Genomic DNA, 20,030 nt, shown 5'->3' with positions numbered 1-20,030 from the left:
GAGGATTTACAATGAGAGAGATAATTAAGCCAAACAAGGAGAAATAAACCAAAGAACTTGTATCCTTATATGCATAGGCCATCAACACGGGCAATAGGGCAGTGAAGACCTAGGGGTGTGAGGTAGGGTCTGTGATGAGGGGGTAAAAGGAAGGAAATGGAAGGTATCTGTAATACTATCAAAAATAAAAAATATATTATAAAATGAACTGAAATAGTGAGAAAATATCTCTGATGAAGATGATAAGAATGGGAAACTGAAGAAGTGAGGAGGAAGGAACATTCAGTGGTGCACATCTCAGTAGCACCTGTCCTCCAGCAGCAACGGGGAAGCTGGGAAACTACAGCCACACACCCTCCAACAGCAACGGGGAAACTACAGCCACACACCCTCCAACAGCAACAGGGAAACTACAGCCACACACCCTCCAACAGCAACGGGGAAACTACAGCCACACACCCTCCAACAGCAACGGGGAAACTACAGCCACACACCCACCAACAGCAACGGGGAAACTACAGCCACACACCCTCCAGCAGCAACGGGGAAACTACAGCCACACACCCACCAACAGCAACGGGGAAACTACAGCCACACACCCTCCAGCAGCAACGGGGAAACTACAGCCACACACCCACCAACAGCAACGGGGAAACTACAGCCACACACCCTCCAACAGCAACGGGGAAACTACAGCCACACACCCTCCAGCAGCAACGGGGAAGCTGGGAAACTACAGCCACACACCCTCCAACAGCAACGGGGAAACTACAGCCACACACCCTCCAGCAGCAACGGGGAAGCTGGGAAACTACAGCCACACACCCTCCAACAGCAACGGGGAAACTACAGCCACACACCCTCCAGCAGCAATGGGGAAACTACAGCCACACACCCTCCAACAGCAACGGGGAAACTACAGCCACACACCCTCCAGCAGCAACGGGGAAACTACAGCCACACACCCTCCAGCAGCAATGGGGAAACTACAGCCACACACCCTCCAACAGCAACAGGGAAACTACAGCCACACACCCTCCAACAGCAACGGGGAAACTACAGCCACACACCCTCCAGCAGCAACGGGGAAACTACAGCCACACACCCTCCAGCAGCAACGGGGAAACTGGGAAACTACAGCCACACACCCTCCAACAGCAACGGGGAAACTACAGCCACACACCCTCCAGCAGCAACGGGGAAACTGGGAAACTACAGCCACACACCCTCCAACAGCAACGGGGAAACTACAGCCACACACCCTCCAGCAGCAACGGGGAAACTACAGCCACACACCCTCCAGCAGCAACGGGGAAACTACAGCCACACACCCTCCAGCAGCAACAGGGAAACTACAGCCACACACCCTCCAGCAGCAACGGGGAAGCTGGGAAACTACAGCCACACACCCTCCAACAGCAACGGGGAAACTACAGCCACACACCCTCCAGCAGCAATGGGGAAACTACAGCCACACACCCTCCAGCAGCAATGGGGAAACTGGGAAACTACAGCCACACACCCTCCAGCAGCAACGGGGAAACTACAGCCACACACCCTCCAGCAGCAACGGGGAAGCTGGGAAACTACAGCCACACACCCTCCAGCAGCAACGGGGAAACTACAGCCACACACCCTCCAACAGCAACGGGGAAACTACAGCCACACACCCTCCAACAGCAACGGGGAAACTACAGCCACACACCCTCCAACAGCAACGGGGAAACTACAGCCACACACCCTCCAGCAGCAACGGGGAAGCTGGGAAACTACAGCCACACACCCTCCAGCAGCAACGGGGAAACTACAGCCACACACCCTCCAGCAGCAATGGGGAAACTACAGCCACACACCCTCCAGCAGCAACGGGGAAGCTGGGAAACTACAGGGAGATGTTCCACTCATTAATGAAAAAAAATCCACTAATTGCCTTCATTTGAATAATTTATAATTCATCCATTAAAAGGGTAAAAAGTCTAAGAGAAATCATATGTTATTCTAAACAAATCCATTTTGATAAGGTGCATTTTTAAAGAGCAGTTTTGTACTATTGCAATGATACATCCAAATAGTTATTTTCAAAATACTATGCCAAAGTTGCCATAGTAATAATGCAAATCCTTTTGGAACATAATTGCCTAATAATCTATCAAATGTAACATAGCCCACTACCTCAGAAAATTATTTACATTTCCTTTTATAATATTACTAGAAGCCCGGTGCACAAATCCCCTCAGCCTGGCCTGCACCCTCTTGCAATCCAGGACCTCTTGGGGGATGTCAGACTGCCAGTTTTGGCCTGATCCCTGCCGGCCAGGCCGAGAGACCCCACCAGTGCACAAATCCGTGAACCTGGCCAGTTTCGGCCAAACCCCCACAGGCCAGGCCAAGGGACCCTGGGCCTCTAGTCTATATATAAAAGCCTAAGCAACTGAACAACTGGTCAACTAGTCGCTCGCTATGATGTGCACTGACCACTAGGGGGCAGACACTCAACGCAGGAGCTGCCCACTCGTGGTCAGCGTGCTCTCATAGCTGGAGTGCCGCTCAGCTGACCAACGGGCACCAGACACAGGGCTCACAGCTGGCCACTGCAGCCCGGAAACCACAGCAGAGCAGCAGTGAGCCTAGCGAGCAGCGGCGGCAGCAGGTGCAGCCGGGCTGGGATGAGCAGGAACCGCAGGCAGGAGCGGCAGGAGGCGTTGGCTTGCCGGTTTGGGCCCGATCCCCACCAGATATGCCAAGGGACCCCACAGATGCATGAATCCATGCACTAGGCCTCTAGTATGCATATAAGATCTTTGGTTAATCTCTTCCTTCCCTCCCCACTTCTCACTCCCCCCTTCCCTCTGAGATTCATCAGTCTGTTCCATGTTTCCATGCCTGTGCGTTGAGCATCTGCCCCCTGGTGGTCAGTGCATGTCATAGCTACCGGTTGAACAGTTGAATGGTCACTTAGGCTTTTATATATAGAGATATATAGATAGTATTATTATACGCATCTATTCATTGAATGCATTTCTTTATGAAAAATTATTTCACTGAAATTATTGCTATTTTTATATATTAATCTCATTAGAAAGAATTCTAGTTTATACAGGGTCGGTCAAAAGTCTGTTTACAGTTATAAGTATGCAAAACACAGAATTCTTGTATTATTATTTACTATTGTTTTATTTTCCATATGGACAACTGTAAACCTATTTTTGCCCCACTTTATATTTAAGCCTAAAGACAATCTGAAAACACTATGAATTCATCTTAAACCAGGATAGAAAAATGCCTTTTCTTCAATGTATAGGTAATTAGGACTATTCGCATATATCATCTTCTTACCTCTGCTTTTAAATCTATCAAATAAGTATCTTACTTGACTCAAACTTTTGCAATGCAAAATTGTCCACAATGAAAATGACGCAGTAATACAATACAATTGCATGAGAAATAAAACATACAAAAAACATAAAATTATAACTACAACATAAATATCGCTTACTCTTTGCAGTCCTTCATACCAATCATCTTGCTCAAACCAACTTGAAATGTAAGTCATCCAAGCCATAGGCTGTTTCTACCTTAATCAAGGCAAATGGAGACTCAGCATCGCAAGGCAGCACCTAAAGTAACAACAATGAGTTTCAACCACGCAGCTCGCCAACTCTGCCCGGAGAAGGCTGTTCAGGACAGGAAGCGAGGTGTGCACACACATTTCAGCTGAAGCAGTGTTAACGATGTACAAAGAACAGTGTCTCTAGAAATAATGCTAAACCAGAACATGGACGCCTATATTCAACTAAGAAAAAAAATAAAACAATAATGTTATTGCACAGTACCTGAGAAAATGCTGTATCAAAGAGTTTATTTGGTTTACAGTTTTCATTCTAAAAATCTTAGTTTCAACTTTCGCAAGAAACAGGTGAGTTTCTAGAAGTTACCAAATTAGCACAAAAACACACAAAATAACAGGAAGCAGAAAATCAGTTTCATTGTCAACCTTAGGAGTTGGACAGACAGCTCGGAGAAAGTTTCTAGGTTAACAACTGTACGAGGACAAGGTCAATCCTATATATCTATTTGCTTCCAGCTCAGCTGACTGCTAACCTTAGCACCTGAAATGATTTATAGACAGCACAGGACTGGATGGAGTGCTAAGGTGTTCAACAGAGGATCAAAATCACACCCATTGGGCTTCATTTTAGTCTTACTCACTTCCAGAAGAAGTTATTTACCAGCCATGCTAAAGAAGAGATTTCTTAGAATCCTGGGAGGATATCTGAACTTGAAAATGGCCTCCCTAAAGCTGAGGTGCATCACCCACTGTGTAACAGGTTTTGCGTGATCCTGTCCTGGCTGAGCTCATCAAACCCTCACACCTCGGAGAAGAAAAAAAGGAAGGGAAGGAGAGAGGAAGGGCGAAGGGAGAGAGGTGGTGGTGGAAAGAAAAAAGAAAACAATTTGAAGAATGTGAGTTCCATTTTTCATACCCCAAAAGCAAACTAGCTGCTGTTCTGACATTGAGAGAGAGACTTGTATGACATGTCAATGTCACTGTAGGTAAGTGAGAACAGCACATGGCTACAAATTTATCAATGGACCATGACCCTCTTCTGCAGAAGTCTTCTTGTTTTCTAGAAATATTGTCAATACTACCTGCTTGAAGCCTTACAGAGAAAGCTCCAGGATTGGTACAACCTCCCGCTTAAGGTTCCCACCCTGGTCCCTGAATGTGGACCGTGTTTTCTGTCCTGCCCTTTGAGTTCCCACGGATCCCTTGTCCCTGCCTCGCTGCTCAGGACTGGAATCTCCTGCATTGTCCCACCCTCTGGGTTTGCTCCCCACACTCCCACTGTTGTCTCTCTTGTCTATTGCTTATCTGATTTTGAGCTACAATTCTATGTCCTGCATTAAGCGTTCTTACCCCGCCTTGACCTTCTATCTAGCAGCTGCCTAACAACTCTAACTACCTTGCTACTATTTCAGTGGTTCAGTCTCTCTTCTAATACACTCCACCAACATCACCCATGCCAAACGCCCAAACTCCATTCCAAACTACCTACCGAACCTAGACCCCTCTGCCTTTTACCTGGTAATCTCCTGTGAACATGTGTAAAACCCAGCTCATCTGTCTTGAGCGAGGTTTCCCCTTTCCACCACTCCCAAACAGCCTTGGGGACCCCTGCGGTCCCCATTTCAGAGACCATCACTATACTCAGTAACCCAAGACACAGACACCAGGCCACCTTTCGTCCCCTCCCACTCCCCTCCCAGGACATTCGATCTCCAAGTCTTTTACCAGGTCTCTTCAAAAGGCCCTTCTCTCCATCCCAATGCCACTGTTTGGGGCAAACCCCCGTGTCTTGCATAAACTAATACATGAGGTTACTAACCAATCCCTCCTTCCACTGCAGTCCCTCAACACGTCCTATACTGTCGTGACATTATGCCCAGACGTTTTCAAATGCTTTTGCCTGAACTGTCCTTCCCCTCCCCATTTTCCGGTGAATAACAAGCTCTTTCAGATTGAGGGTCTTACAAGACCCACCTTAAATAGCCCTCTTCTCTGAAGCCTTCCGCAAATGCACCAAGTCCCTCACCTGTGTGCCTTTAAGTTGGTATCTGCACTGGATAGTGAACATTTGTGTGGATATAAATTGTGAGCTCTGCAAGGCAAAGGGTCACACCACAACCATATCTGTACAGAGACACAATGTGTCTGTGCAGAGAGTTGACAGAAGAGCCCGGCGACCAGGGGCAGGTCACAGGAATGGAAGGTGCCCAGAGCTGACACTCAGGGAGGAGCCAACGACACAGACCCCAGTGACCTGTGAGGGACCCACCAAGCGAAGTGGGAGCACTCTTCCATGCCTTGTGAGGAAATGACTAACCACTCACTTAAGAAATTGTCTTTAAAAGGTGCAAATGCTCACTAGAACTGGTACCATTATTTTATCATTATCCCAGACACCAAGTGTCATTTATTACAACACTGCAAATCCAACGCAGTTAACACAAACACCTTGTTGACAGGGCACACATCGTCTCATGATTATTTCCTGGTGTTATTCCATGAGCACTAGCTTCCATATTTGCTATAATTAAGAAAAGCAAAATACTTCATGTCATGTAATCTCAGGCGAAACATTATCTTGCCTAGAAGTACACATTTCTTCATTGAACTCCGGGTATTTTGATGACCTTGAAAGTGAACAGAACCTGGTTCGTTTAGTGTAAGAATGGCAGACAGTTTCCAATTCCCGAACCTCCCTCCCTGTCAGAACCGTCTGGGGTGCAGAGGGAGACCCTGAGCTGCCCTCGGAAGAGACGTGGGAACTGAGGCAGGAAGGGTGGGGCGATGGTGGCTTAGTCCACCACTTCACCTGGTAAGATCAGTGATGGAAGGAAATGACAATAATCAAACTCCAGTGTCATCATGATAAAGACATAAACAAAGGTAATAAAGGAGAATGTTTGCAATGTCAGAAACCTTACTGCAAGTATTACTACCCAAATACGGCCTGGCTGTCGGTCCTGACCTTCGCACACACTCTCCGCATCTCTGTTTGCCATGACCTCCTCGGGGCAGACTGTCCCTGCCTGCTGCCTTTGGACTTGCCAAGCAACTTGTTTGGCCTCGTGATGGGTGGGCAGACATCAGTGTCCCAGGTCCATTCCCACCCCCGTGCCCCTGCCGTCAACCTGAGAAGGACAGTCCATGGCTATCTCGCTGGGCCAAGGAGGACAGAACTACCCAGACCAATCCCAGGCCTCCAGGAAGGCGCAGGACCACCCAGCTTAGCCAAACCTGTTAGGAAAACCCTAGGATTACACCTGTGAGCATATTAATGCTCGCTGTTCTACTGTGCTGAGTGTGGGAGGGGTCTGTACCAGTACTTTTGTGGCAATAGCTCCCTGATGCATACAATGGCCCCAGGGATATCAGACCCAGCACTGCCAAGCCACGAAGACACCACACTCCACGGAGCTCGGCTCGCCCAGTCAGCAGGCTCCCCTCACCTGCATGGGGAAAGCAGGGCTGATGACTGTAGGAAGGAAGCGGGGTTTACAAGGTTTAGCGTGTCCTGACAATCTGTGTGCGGGAGGAGAGTTACAGAGGACAGGACGTTCTTTAAATAGCTAAATAGGGCAAGAGATAGTTATGTAGATAAAGAATCTGAGTTAGCGCATGTTTTTTTTCAGTCTCTGATAGTCAATCATTTCACCGGAGGCAAACGCAGTGGCACATCTCACGAGGCCCAGTCAGACGGGGGCGGGGTTTCCACCTGAGAAACACCCTTTTCAGAAGCGCTTTCTAATTCCGTGTCAGGACAGGTAGGACGAAGCACAAGACGAAGGCTCTGCTCTCGTTCTGAGAAGCCGATGTAGGGTCCAGTCCTCACCTCGGGCCATAATTACAAGGACTGAAATCAAAACCCTGGCGGGCAGTCCCTGGCCGAGAGCTGAACGTACTAAAAGTTCTCTGGGTGTAAATTTATGGGGACCTATTTGTGCCAGATCCCGAAGTGTCCGCTTCTGCGCTCTTCTGCCTGAACCTGGGGCTGTTTCTATCGCTCACGCCTGTTTAACATCCCCGATACAGTGAAATGACACGGCGGCCTGTGCTCTCAGTCTTGGTCTCCGTTGTCTCCGCTTTGGTTCCACAGCTAGGTTTTTCCATCCAGTGTCACCTGCTGTCTCAGACCAGGGCATCCATCGGCTTAACCCTCTGAAATGTCGGCATCTGCAGCCTGTCCTTTCCTATCCGAAGTCTGTCCCCACCAGGGACATCTTCTAACCTATGGCACCAGCTGCAGTTATGCTCTCAGCCGGCCCTGTCTCCGTTATCATGTGACACAGCAACGGTACTTACAGGAACTTCCCAAGGAACTGGAATTAACGTGCAAGGTGAGCACAGGCCACCGCTGGTTCAATCAAACAGGGGGGCACGAAGTATAACATAATGCATTGCTCAAATCACCCCCTTCCCCATCCCCGCATCTGACCTGCCTAGAGCCCTGCTGGGACGGTCAGAGGAGAGGACGGGGCTGGGAGAGGGACTCGGGAGGCGTACACGTGCCTCCTGCAGGCGGTGCACAGGGTGCTGCAGACCTGGGATCACCTGCCTGCCTACTCACCAGGAATAAACTCTCCTTGAAGGCACCGAAATGAGTGGAAGGCAGCTGTCAGAAGCACCATGTCACTGCAATTGGGGTGATCCCTCTACCCCACCTACATCAAAGCCCTGCATTAAAACATCAGGAGGAAGAGCTAGAAGCAGGTACACAGTTTAAAAAGTGTGCTTGGAATAGTCAGCATGATTCCTCACTTTTGAAAGATTGTTCTTTAGTTTGTCAGTTTATTTTGTTCATTAGATTCCACATATAAGTGAGATCGTGTGAACAAAATAGATGCAGAGACATGGAGGCATGCAACAGAATGAGGATTCTCAGAGAGAAGGTGGGGGTGGGGAGGGAAGAGACCTTATATGCACATTTGCATAAACCATGGACAGACAACAGTGGGGCGAAGGCCTGGGAAAGGAATGGGAGAGGGCAGAGGGAAGTCAATGGGGGAAAAGGTGGACATCTGTAATATTTTCAACAATAAAGACAAATTAAAAAATATATACATATTGTTATTTATAAATAAGACCCTGGCTTCCAGCAATGGCACACAAGCATATATATTCTAGTTCTCCCACTGAGAGCAACTAGGAAAGGGGGATAAAAATATGAAAACTCTCAGGCTAAGAAGAGGAGTCACAAGAGAAGTCCAAAGAGCTAGCCAAGCACTTTTTCGTTGATGATGGTGGTTGGGGGTGGAGGGGGGGGTGGGTGCCACATTTTCCCCAACAGCATTTGCCTAAATATAATACTGAGAAGCTCTGGAGAGCTCTGGTGATGTCATAGGGCTGGACCGGGAAATGAGCTAATAATGGTGTCCTTTCAGCAAGAATAATCTGGGGCTATGGCTTAACCATTCGCACGCCATAAGCGTCTATAGACGCAAGCGGCGGACCTTTTTAAATTAAATTCAGAATATCGTGGCAGTTAACTTGAAGACTAAAGAGGAAATAGAAACAGACCATCCCTCACAAAGGATCAGCTTCAAAATTCACCCACATCTGGAGCGAGTGGTCTTCCCCACACTAATGCTTTTCAAAGCAAAAGTGAATTCTCTCTGGAGGAAGATAGTGTCACACTGCCAGGCTGCAGAGCAATGGAGGGAATTCCACAGAGTGGGGAGCCCCTCTGTGGAGAGACGGACGTGCTGTGGTTTCACCGCTGACGGCAGGGAGAACAGGGGTCTGCCAGGAAGGAGGGTGAGAAAAAAATCAGACAAAATTGCACCTCATTCCCAAAGGCCAATGTGCGCTGGAGGCCCCAGGCAAGCTGAGCCCACACTCACGGTGGGGATCTTCTCCACAGGCCTCAGCGGGGTACTCAGGAGGAAGAGGGCATCAGAGACGGTGCCGGTAGTGGCAGCAACACTGCAGACTTCCCTGAACCCTCCTCTCATATGAAGCAACTAGAGGCCCGATGCACGAAATTCATGCAAGGGGGTTGGCCCTCGCAGCCCTGGCTTTGTGCGGAAGGTCATCTGGAAGGATGTCCGGAAGGTCATTCGGCTGTCCGGTCTAATTAGCATATTACGCTTTTATTATTATAGATTAGAAGCCTAGTGCGAAATCTCGAGGCTGCACCCGCCCATACAGGCCTCGCCCACCTGCCTGCAGCCCCGCCCACCCGAGTGTGCCCCCTGGTGAGTCTGGTCTTGGTTGTTCTGCATTACTGCCTGACCACCACAGGCCTTTTATGATATCGATATCCCCATGAGGGGAGAGGAAACACACAGCCACACGCCCAGGGACCACGGAGGACCAGAAGAGCACCTCCCCTGCCCCTGGGAGGGACAGAAAGCGCTCCTTCCTGCCCCGGGAACTAGGCAAAGACCCACTCCCCGGGGCAGAGGGAAGAAGCCAAAGCTGATCAGGTGGGTGGAGGGTGGGCAGGACAACATCTGCACAGAAACACAGATCTGCCAGGGTTTGAGGAGGCGCAGTCTCTCCTGCCCAACACCATCACGGATCCAGAGCGCAGTGTGGCTGCCACAAAGAGCGGTGGGGAGGGGGAGACACGCCGATCGCCCCCAAGGGCAGGTTCCCCGATCTGGGAGATAGAAATCGTAGTATCACCATAGATTCGGGGTGCTGTGCACTAATTACAATGAGCTACCCACACAAAATGGATGAAGCCTACAATGCCATGATGATTGAAAGTCAAACATAAAATGATACATAGCACATGATTCCGTTTATCGAACTTTAAAAAGGAGCAAGATTAATCTGTGCTGTTAGAAGTTCTGAGCAAGTTTTCTTTGGGGAGAAGGAAGGAGTCATGGGAAGGAGCCATAAGGGGATTTCCAGGAAGCTTAAAATGTTTCTTTTTATGCTAAATATGCTAATGGGAAAATTTTGCTGCTATAAAACACTAAGTTGCACATTTCTGCTGTCAGTCATATAATCTAAATAAAAAGAAATCAGACACTAGGAATCCATAGCAGTGTTTTCTAATACTAACAACAAAGTAAAGGAGAAACACCCCCAATAATCTTGTCCACATATAGATATTGTATAATTGAATTTTATTTTCTAAGTTCACTGGGACACTCTCATTTATCTTTTTATTTTCCCCTTAGAGTTCCCTGCCCAGTTACCACCCCCAGCCATCATATTCCGGAACACATTAACTTACATCTTTCTTTGAGATATAGCACTAATATTTTATCCATCCACAATCGTTTTTAGAAACAGTGTCAAGGACAAGCAGATGGACACAAAAAATAAATAATCTGATAACAGGAGAAGAGCAGAAACTGAAGTCTACCAGAACGAGCTGAAGGGGCCGAGAGGGGCTACATTAAGGATATGCATTGCCCTAGCCAGTTTGGCTCAGTGAATAGAGCGTCGGCCTGAGGATCAAAGGGTCCCGGGTTCAACTACAGGTTCCACTGGTACCTTGGTTGCAGGCTCCTCCCCAGCCCGGGCCCTGGTCAGGGTGCACGCAAGAAGCAACCAATCGACGTGTCTCTCTCACATCGATGTTTCTGTCTTTCCCTCTTTCTGCCACTGTCTCTAAAACAGCGGTTCTCAACCTGTGGGTCGCGACCCCTTTGGCGGTCAAACGACCCTTTCACAGGGGTCGCCTAAGACCATCCTGCGTATCAGATATTTACCTTACGATTCATAACAGTAGCAACATGACAGTTATGAAGTAGCAACAAAAATAATTTTACGGTTGGGTCACAACATGAGGAACTGTATTTAAAGGGCCAGAAGGTTCTCAACTGCACTATATGCTCAAGGCTATGCCAACATGTTTTTGGAATTATATAATCAGTACGTGCTTGTTAAAAAACTTCAGAAGCTGCAGAAAACGAGAAGAGTTTATTTGCATTAGTTCCTAGTTTACTAACTTGAGGTCTTCCCCTGTCTGGTGTCCACGATTCTAAATGACCACTTTCTCACTGAGATACGTAAAACTACAGTAATCAAGGGTGACTGAGATTTTAAATCAGTGCCTCTCCAAGTGGGGTTCTCAGGTCTCTTGTATCAGAATTCACTCAGAAACCGGCCAGGGATCAGATTCCCGGATGATACCCCAAAGCCAGTGGGTCAGCATCTCAGGGTCTGGCAACCTGCTTTTCAGCATCATTCCCAGGGGATTAGTGTGCACAGTGAAGCTGAGCGCCACTTTCTTAATCCAGCAACAGGAGAGGAAATTAGCAGAAAACCCGCCTCTGTTATCTCTACTAACGGAGATTCATCTCTTCCGTTTCTGTCATCCTTACGCGTTCCTCTCATGCATTCGGCAGGGCGCTTTATTGAAGCATTCCCAACATATGTCAAGTCACAATGTTTTTAGAGCTTAGATTATAAAATAGGTCACAGTAAGCACAGCATTAAGCTACGTTAAAACCCTGGATTAGGGAGCAAATAGAATCGGAGAAGGTCATTGCAGTAGTTCGAGTTTGGGCCATAAAATAACCGCTTATACCAGAGTGAATTCCAATTTGATCCGCAAAATGCAGGCATTATATGTAGGACCACGAAACTGACTTAAAGGTGTGGCAAAGCTAATGCATTCCATCAGTCAGCTACACATTCACTGTTACACCTCCCTACATTTTAACCAGCAGACTGAAAATTATATGGAATTGAATTATAGAACTGGATTTCTCTAGGTCAGTGGTTCTCAACCTGTGGGTCGCGACCCCTTTGGGGGTCGAATGACCCTTTCACAGGGGTCACCTAAGACCATCTATAACACAAATATAATTACATATATAATTATATATGTAAACACATATATAATTACATATTGTTTTTGTGATTAATCACTATGCTTTAATTACGTTCAATTTGTAACAATGAAAATACATCCTGCATATCAGATATTTACATTACAATTCATAACAGTAGCAAAATTACAGTTATGAAGTAGCAACAAAAATAATTTTATGGTTGGGGGTCACCACAACATGAGGAACTGTATTAAAGGGTCACAGCATTAGGAAGGTTGAGAACCACTGCTCTAGGTGCTTGAAGGATTACAGGATCTCTTTCGTTGTAATGTGGAAATGCTTTTTAATTTGATAGAAGAACTAACCCACTTTTCTTGAGCAACAGGGTCACTCACATACCTTCAGTGTGAACATTCTGAAAGTCAGCCAAAAAAACAGTAAGGGGCAAAATCACGTATGTTCACTCATCAACTAAGAAGTTAAAAGTAAATATTATAATGCAAATATGTAAATATTTCCCATAAAGAGATGTAGGATTATTTCTGTAATAGAGCACGGCAAAAAGATGTAGCCTTGTCTCTGTCCATAGGACCGCTCCTCATGATGGAAGACCTGAGTTACGCCATGAACCTGTCAAGCTGAGCATCCCCGCCCCTTCTAATTCTCTGTTTCGTAAGTTGGATTTATCTGTGAGATTTTTAAGTAGGCTGGACCTTTACGCTTACCTATCTGTGACAATCCGGATTTCCATTTGGCAGTCACTAAAACTGGCATTTTCATATTCTGGGCAAAGGATGTTAAAAATTACATTGGCAAGTCAGTTGAAAAAAAAAAAAACACAGCAAAGGAATATAAAGCTTGAAAGCTTTAAAATGAAAAAAAGCAGCCCACATAAAGTTACTACATCCAAACATTTCTTTAATATATGCATCATACAATGTTGGATGGCCTGGAATAAATCCTCAACTTTGGTAAGTAAAAGGCTGTATCAGCGAAGGCAGGGCCAATGCATAGATCGGATCGGTTGCTACTCTACTTTGATAGACCACCTGTCGAAAGGTATGACCTTAGCCAACATAAAATTCCCCCTAAAGATGAACTGATATAATTAATAATGATAGCTATTATTGAAATATAGATACTTGTGAAATAGATCTACTATGTTTCCAGGAATGAATTCATTTGTTTAGTAGCTCATGGTACTCCCAAGTTTCCAGAGGGGCATCAGACATGGACATCACCAGCTCGAGAGCTGATCAGATCCAATGGCAGCATGAGGCTCTGTCAGTACCCCTCAAACCCCACCTTCAGAAGAACCAGCTGAGGCCCAGTGAAACCCAGACCCCTGGCCCGCCCCCAGAGATGCTGATTCCGTAGGGGTGTTGCCTGAAAATGTGCATTTCTAACATGCTCCCTGGAGATACCCATGCTGATGGTGTAGGGGGCACACTGAATAATACCACTAAGATGGCATCTGATACCAAAGTGGCAGAAAGTCCAGCAAATAAATGCATCCAACTTCAAAAATGTCACCTAATGGTAAACATAACCTATGCTTCAGACGTAACTTCTGAAAGCTTCCTATTGCTTATATTCTTAACAGTCCATTCTGGATGTTTGGGCTATGTGCACTTATTGTGCCACTGGGATGCATTAGGATAAAAAAATTTGTAAGGTAACTGGATCCCAAAGAATCACAAAAGACTTTGCAGCAAAACTTAAATTGTACTAATGAGCAAATCAACAAATAACAAAACGTGTAGGAAAACACTTTTTTAACTAATAGTTTAAGTAAAATCTTACATGATAAAAACCAAACACATGCACATTGTTCATTATGCACCTCAATCATTCTAACATTACAAAAGTGATCTAAACCTTCATTACTCGAACTTTTGAATTAGTCACTTGAAGAAATACAGTGAAAAAGGAAAATGATGTTGTTGATACATTTTTAACATCTTTAGGGAGCAGCACAATGCTGAGTGTCAAAGGCTGAAGGTCTAGACCAGCTTTCACACTCACTAATTTTAAGCAACACAATCTTTATGTGTGTAGTGACCTCATCCACAAAATAATGGCGTTAGATTATTCTGTCTCCAAGGATCCCTCCAGCTTAAATTCTGAAGCGACTCCTTCAAACCTGTTACCATGTTTACCTTAAAAATAAAATGTGGGCCCTGGCTGTTTTTGCCCAGTGGTTAGAGCATTGGCCTGCAGACCAGAGGGTCTCAGGTTCATTCCTGGTCAAGGGCACCTACCTGGGTTACAGGTTCAATCCCTACCCTGGTCAGGGTGCGTGCAAGAGGCAACCAATCAATGTGTCTCTCTCACATGGATGTTTCTCTCTCTCTCTCTCTCTCTCTCTCCCTCCCTCACTCCCTCCCTCCTTTCCACTCTCTCTAAAAATCAATGGAAAAATGTCCCGGATTAAATAAATAAATAAAATGTTGCATAACTTTTCATTACGACTCATTCATAATGTTTTGTCTTAAAGGACCAAACTAAATTAAATATTACCTATTTCTTATTAACCAAGACTTCAATTTTCAACCCTCCATGTGCAGCTGTTTTTCATTGGGAATGAAGGCTTTCCTACAGCTTATCAAACATGAGTGCTCCTTGTAATGAGACTTATTTTCTACTTTCCAATTGGAAAGGAAGTTTTTTGTGTGTTTAGTATGAAATGGAATTTATTATACGTAATTGCAAGTGAGCCTACATGGATGCTGGTACAAGCTCACAACTTAAAATGCTGACAGTCTGGCAGAAAACAACAAACCTAAGCATAAGAAAAATTATTTAATGGCCTCTATGGTGAGTTCTCCATGACTGAGCATTCACATCTATGAATCAAGTATTCATAGATGCACCTTCTTCATTGAAGCATGGAAAAGTATTTCTTACATCTTTTGATAATTTTCTTAAACATTACAATGATCAATTATCCCAATACTGGCAAAAACACTGATAAATTATCTCTTGTATAATCTTGTTGTATAAGATTTATATTACTATCTGTTTCCATTATACATGGATTTCTTAAATTAGAATATAATAGAATTCCAGAGTTTTAGGAGATAATTAGGCTACTAAATTATACTTTGTAAGTGCATGTAAAGTAATAACAAGTTAAGATTTTTATCCTTATGGTTTAAAAAAAGTATCACTCAAGTACATGCTAATGTGACATCCCTATGACAACTGGGCCTGGGCCTATCGTTTTAGGTTGTCTTTTTTTAGAAAGTCTAGCCTATTTCAAATGTTCGAATTTCTCTCCAGTTATATTTGTCTAGTCTTTGAAATCAAGCGAAAACAACCTCAACACTCTCCTAACGGGATGGCCTATGTTTTACCATGAAAATTGTTGAAATCTTTCCAATTATTCATGTTGGGATTTTTACCTTCAATATAGAAAGGTGCAGGTCAGAGCTAGTCATTCTATAGTATTTTCCCCCATGTTTTAAAACCAAAGTTACAAGTCCTTGAACAGTTTAAATAACCTCAAGAAAGAGAACTGTTTTCCTTTAGGCTTTGTTCCTCTACAGAGTAATTCTGTGTGGGATTTCTTGTTCTCTGCAGGCATCACTGTCTAATTTCTTGCTCACAGCAAGGTGAATAGTCTCAACAGGGAGAGAACAATGCCCATGTGGTTATCACGGACCACAGGCTGGCCTCGGAGGTTGAAAAGACCCAACCAACTCTTGGTTTAATACATGTTTCTGATACAAAAGAAAAGAAGGAGCCGGGTGAATAAGAAATCCCTCCCAATCTCCTAATACGATTTCTGTGGATCAAAATAGTCTCAAATCTCTGTCTCAAAGACACACTGGAAGCTACATAACTCCACTTTAATACTTCAGTCTGCCCAATGGAATAGATACACAAAATATAGAATGAGGTAGTTTGGCAATTACAGGAAGTAGAAGTAATGCCTGTATATACATCATTATCATGAATGGCTGGGTAAACTGGTTATTCAGTAATCTGACCAACTGTTATCTTCCTCACATACATCGGATTTCAAGTAAATGCTGGAATATAGGAAGAAAAATCCTTCAAAACTGTTTGAATTTCATGTTAGCCTTCTTTACAGAGTTTAAGCAAATGCAACTATGTGCTTTGGAGGCACTTTATTGGTAGTGACAACCTAGTCATTCATGTTTGATGTCTGGTATCTATGGAGGTGAAACAAACAAGAATAAAACCATTCCAACTCTAAGTAATTTAAGAACTGCTTCTGACTTACCTATGCGCAGGCCAAGGGCTACAAGATGGAGTCTACAGAAGACAACAACCAAAACCTTCTCCCCGGGTAGCCCCTCCATTTGGAGCAGAGGAACTCAAAAATATTCTTTTCTAAGCTAAATTAAGTTTGTGGCTTTCTAATAGATGGCGTTATTATGTGACTAATGGGTCACAAAAGATTTTAGTACACCAGAATTTAATTATTGAAAACAAGAAGAATGAAGAATTTTAAAACTTTTACATAAATACGTATTTTTTTTCCCACAGATACAGTTGTTTAAGTACTTCTATTGATGTCAACACAGGGGAACACGAGATCTATATAAATAATACCATTCAACTACCTGTTTTATATAGAGTAAGTCTGTAGAGCACACTTAATTATATTATTATTTTTTTCCCTGCCGTGTGTGCCCTTTGAAATAGGTATTGGTCTATTCCAATTCAGAAAATCTCCCAGGAACTAGTAATGCAAGGACAGTCAAGTAGCGTCCTAACATCAGTCTCCACGCAAGCCACCAGAGCATGTTCCCCCAAATGCTGTTGAATTCACAGTCTCCCAATGACTACATTTAACTTTAGATCGCAGAGCAGGCAGGATGGTCAGACCACTGGACTCAGGCAGGGAAGATAGGACTATGCCCCTGTCTCGCCCTGAGGCCAAGCGGCAGAATCTCAAGGGGAGTGGGAGCTTCTCCCAGGGGCTGTCGGCACCAGCCCCAGCATCAGCGCCCGCCCCTCCAGCCAACCTCCAAGGCCAGGCTGCGGTCTGGGACAGTCACAGGGACATCACTCTCTCCCTGTTGGCGGACTCTTCCCTGGAGATTTACAAACAAGCATAGTTACCCAGGGATGCCTGCGGAGAGCTGCAGAAATCCCCTAGGAATGTCCTCTGTAGAGAAACAGAACCTCAAGGAAACCTTCTTCTTAACTGAGGTGACTTAACATTTTCAACCAGGACCCGTAACCTCGGTTACGGAGATTGGCAGAGAAACGAGATCCTGTGAATAGTATGTCTGAAAGTCTCAGACAACGAAAGATTCAGGAATGCAGTGTTTCTCTTCAAATCCTTGCTGAAGACGCCCATAAGTAAATATACCTACGGGAGTGACAAACACAAGTGTGCCTGGTGTTTGATACAAGACCGAAGTAATCACTAAATGTCATTCCAATCAATTGCTTTTAATTGATATAGAAAAACAGTCAGCTTACATTTTGCTCCTGTTACTATCTGCCTGCAAAAGTCTGGATTGTTTAGGGGGCAGGAAGTGTGGCATTTTCGTGAAATAGAACGTCTACCGAGGCCCCTCACATTTCACACTGTCTTTTTCCCGAATGTTTCCTCCGTTCCTGACAGCTTTCCCGGTACAACCTGAAGATGAAGACCCTCCTCGGAGGGGAGGTCATCAGCACAGCACTGCCGGCAGGCACCGAGGGGAGCCCCCCCGCCCGAATCCACACACGCCCAGAGAGCACAGGAACACCCCGTCTCCCAGCACTGAGACCTGTGAGTGCGGGGGCTGGTGCGCAGGTCCTAACCAGGTGCGTCCGAAGCTGGGGATGGACCGCGGGACCCCGTCGGGGGCACAGCCCAGGGGTGCGCGGAGCCCGGTCTGCGCTCCTGGAGGAACCGCAGGACCCATCGCTTGCACGACGCCACAGGGTCGGGATCGCCGTCCCCCGCCCGCAGCCGCCGGCTCCTTACCTGCAGGAGGAGGCGCCGCCGCCGCGCACAGCAGCCCAGGCTAAAGTGGGCGCAGCCGGCGAACCCAAAGCGCGGCCCGGCCCCGCCTCGCCCGGCCCCGCCCTCTCCTCCGGCCCCGCCCTCTCCCCACGCGCCCCACCCTCTCCTCCCGAGCCCCGCCCTCATCTCCCGCGCCGGCCCCACCCTCTCCTCCGGCCCCGCCCTCTCCTCCCGCGCCCGGCCCCGCCCTCTCCCCAGGCCCCGCCTTCTCCCCACGCGCCCCGCCCTCTCCTCCCTCGCCCGGCCCCGCCCTCTCCCCAGGCCCCGCCCTCTCCCCCCGCGGCCCACCCTCTCCCCACGCTCCCCGCCCTCTCCTCCCGGGCCCGGCCCCGCCCTCTCCCCACGCGCCCCGCCCTCTCCCCCCCGAGCCCCGCCCTCATCTCCCGAGCCCCGCCCTCTCCTCCGGCGCACTAAGGTTTCCAGGGCAGGAGGGCGGGGTCCACCAGCCAACCGCGGCCCTCCGGCGCCCCTGGTCCCGCCCCGAGGTCCACGTGACGGCTATCCTGGCCGCTGATTGGAGCGCCAGGTGGAGAGGCGGAAGTGGCTCGTGACCCTGGAATACCAAACGCGCCAGAGGTGGTTACCTAGCAACGGGTAGTCCACCGGGAAGACGTGGGTCCAGGCTCTGCGAGGCTTCCGCAGGGTTTACAGTGAGGCTGGCCTTGCGGGAACACAGTGAGCCGCCCCCTAGCCCTGCCCACGTGCGGAGTCCGCACTTTCTTGGTAACGTGAGCGGGTGACCTGCACTTCATGATGGTCTCATTGGACTCAAGTGGCACCCAGGGAGATGCCTTGGGGTGCAACTGTTTTGTCTCTATTATTGGAGCTCCATGGAGTTAATATACGGCCTTCAAAGTGTGCAACACTGGCCTTTTCCTTGTGGGGTTTGTTGAATGGAAATATTGGTACTGTCATTTATATTTTCGTCTTCATGTCTTTGAAATACCTTCACTACCTATGGCCTTTATCAAACACACGGGAGAAACTAAGTCTTCTTATACTTGACATAAAGTGTATTTAATTTCATTTATTCAGCTTTAATTATGTATCAGACTCTTGACTAGTTAACGAATGGTCTATCCGGACTAGGGAAATTCCCTGGACAAAATTCCTACCCTCCTAAGCCATAGAGTTTTCTTCTAAAGTATTCCCTGCAGCACTAACCGGTTTGGCTCAGCGGATAGAGCGTCAGCCTGCAGACCCAGGGGTCCCAGGTTCGATTCTGGTCAAGGGCATGTACCTTGGTTTCGGGCACTTCCCCAGTAGGAAGTGTGCAGGAGGCAGCTGATTGATGTTTCTAACTCTCTATCCCTCTCCCTTCCTCTCTGTAAAAATCAATAAAATATATTTTTTAAAAAAGTATTCCCTGCAGACTGTTCCCTCCCACGGCACTTAGTTTATTCTGCAAATTAAAATTTACTTAAAAGTTGCCTTTCTACATAGACGATAAACTTGCTAAAAGCTACAGTCAGCTCTTACAACCGTTCCCTGCATCGAAAGTGCTATTTGAACTCAAAGAAACAGATTTCACCTGCTGGGAAAGGAAACAGGATTTACTAGGCAGCAGGAACAGCATGGCCAAAAGCACAAAGTGGGGAAGTGCATGGTAGATCTACCTGATTTTAACTGGTTTGCTTTCTCTGGAGGAAGTGAGGGTGGGGACCTGAAGATGTGAGGGGGAGAGAAAAATTTAAAAAGAGAAAAACAGATGGAGAAGGGCATTGGACTCCCTATTCAG

At 46.6% G+C, this 20,030-nt stretch overlaps 1 protein-coding gene across 3 annotated transcripts in view; it reads right to left on the bottom strand.

The window, feature by feature from the left end:
• The window catches only part of WDR17 (WD repeat domain 17), an 84,908-nt gene extending 66,597 nt beyond the window's left edge, over positions 1–18,311 (bottom strand). For 2 of the 3 annotated variants that reach the window (XM_070408119.1, XM_070408120.1), the window contains exons 1-2: positions 18,254–18,295; positions 3,497–3,617 (exon numbers count right to left, since the gene is read on the bottom strand). In XM_070408119.1, the coding sequence (XP_070264220.1) occupies positions 3,497–3,562 (66 nt within the window). In that variant the 5' untranslated portion in view covers positions 3,563–3,617; positions 18,254–18,295. Of the gene's footprint in view, positions 1–3,496; positions 3,618–18,253 lie in introns of all 3 variants that reach the window. The other variant, XM_070408121.1, reaches the window with a different exon arrangement.
• Positions 18,312–20,030: the final 1,719 nt, after the last annotated feature.

Source organism: Myotis yumanensis, unplaced genomic scaffold, assembly GCF_028538775.1.
Source record: "Myotis yumanensis isolate MYYU_CA2020_CCGP unplaced genomic scaffold, mMyoYum1.0.hap1 SCAF_3, whole genome shotgun sequence".
NCBI lineage: Eukaryota > Metazoa > Chordata > Mammalia > Chiroptera > Vespertilionidae > Myotis > Myotis yumanensis.
The sequence above is the reverse complement of the archived record's forward strand: the minus strand, read 5'-3'. Positions and strand labels throughout refer to the sequence as shown.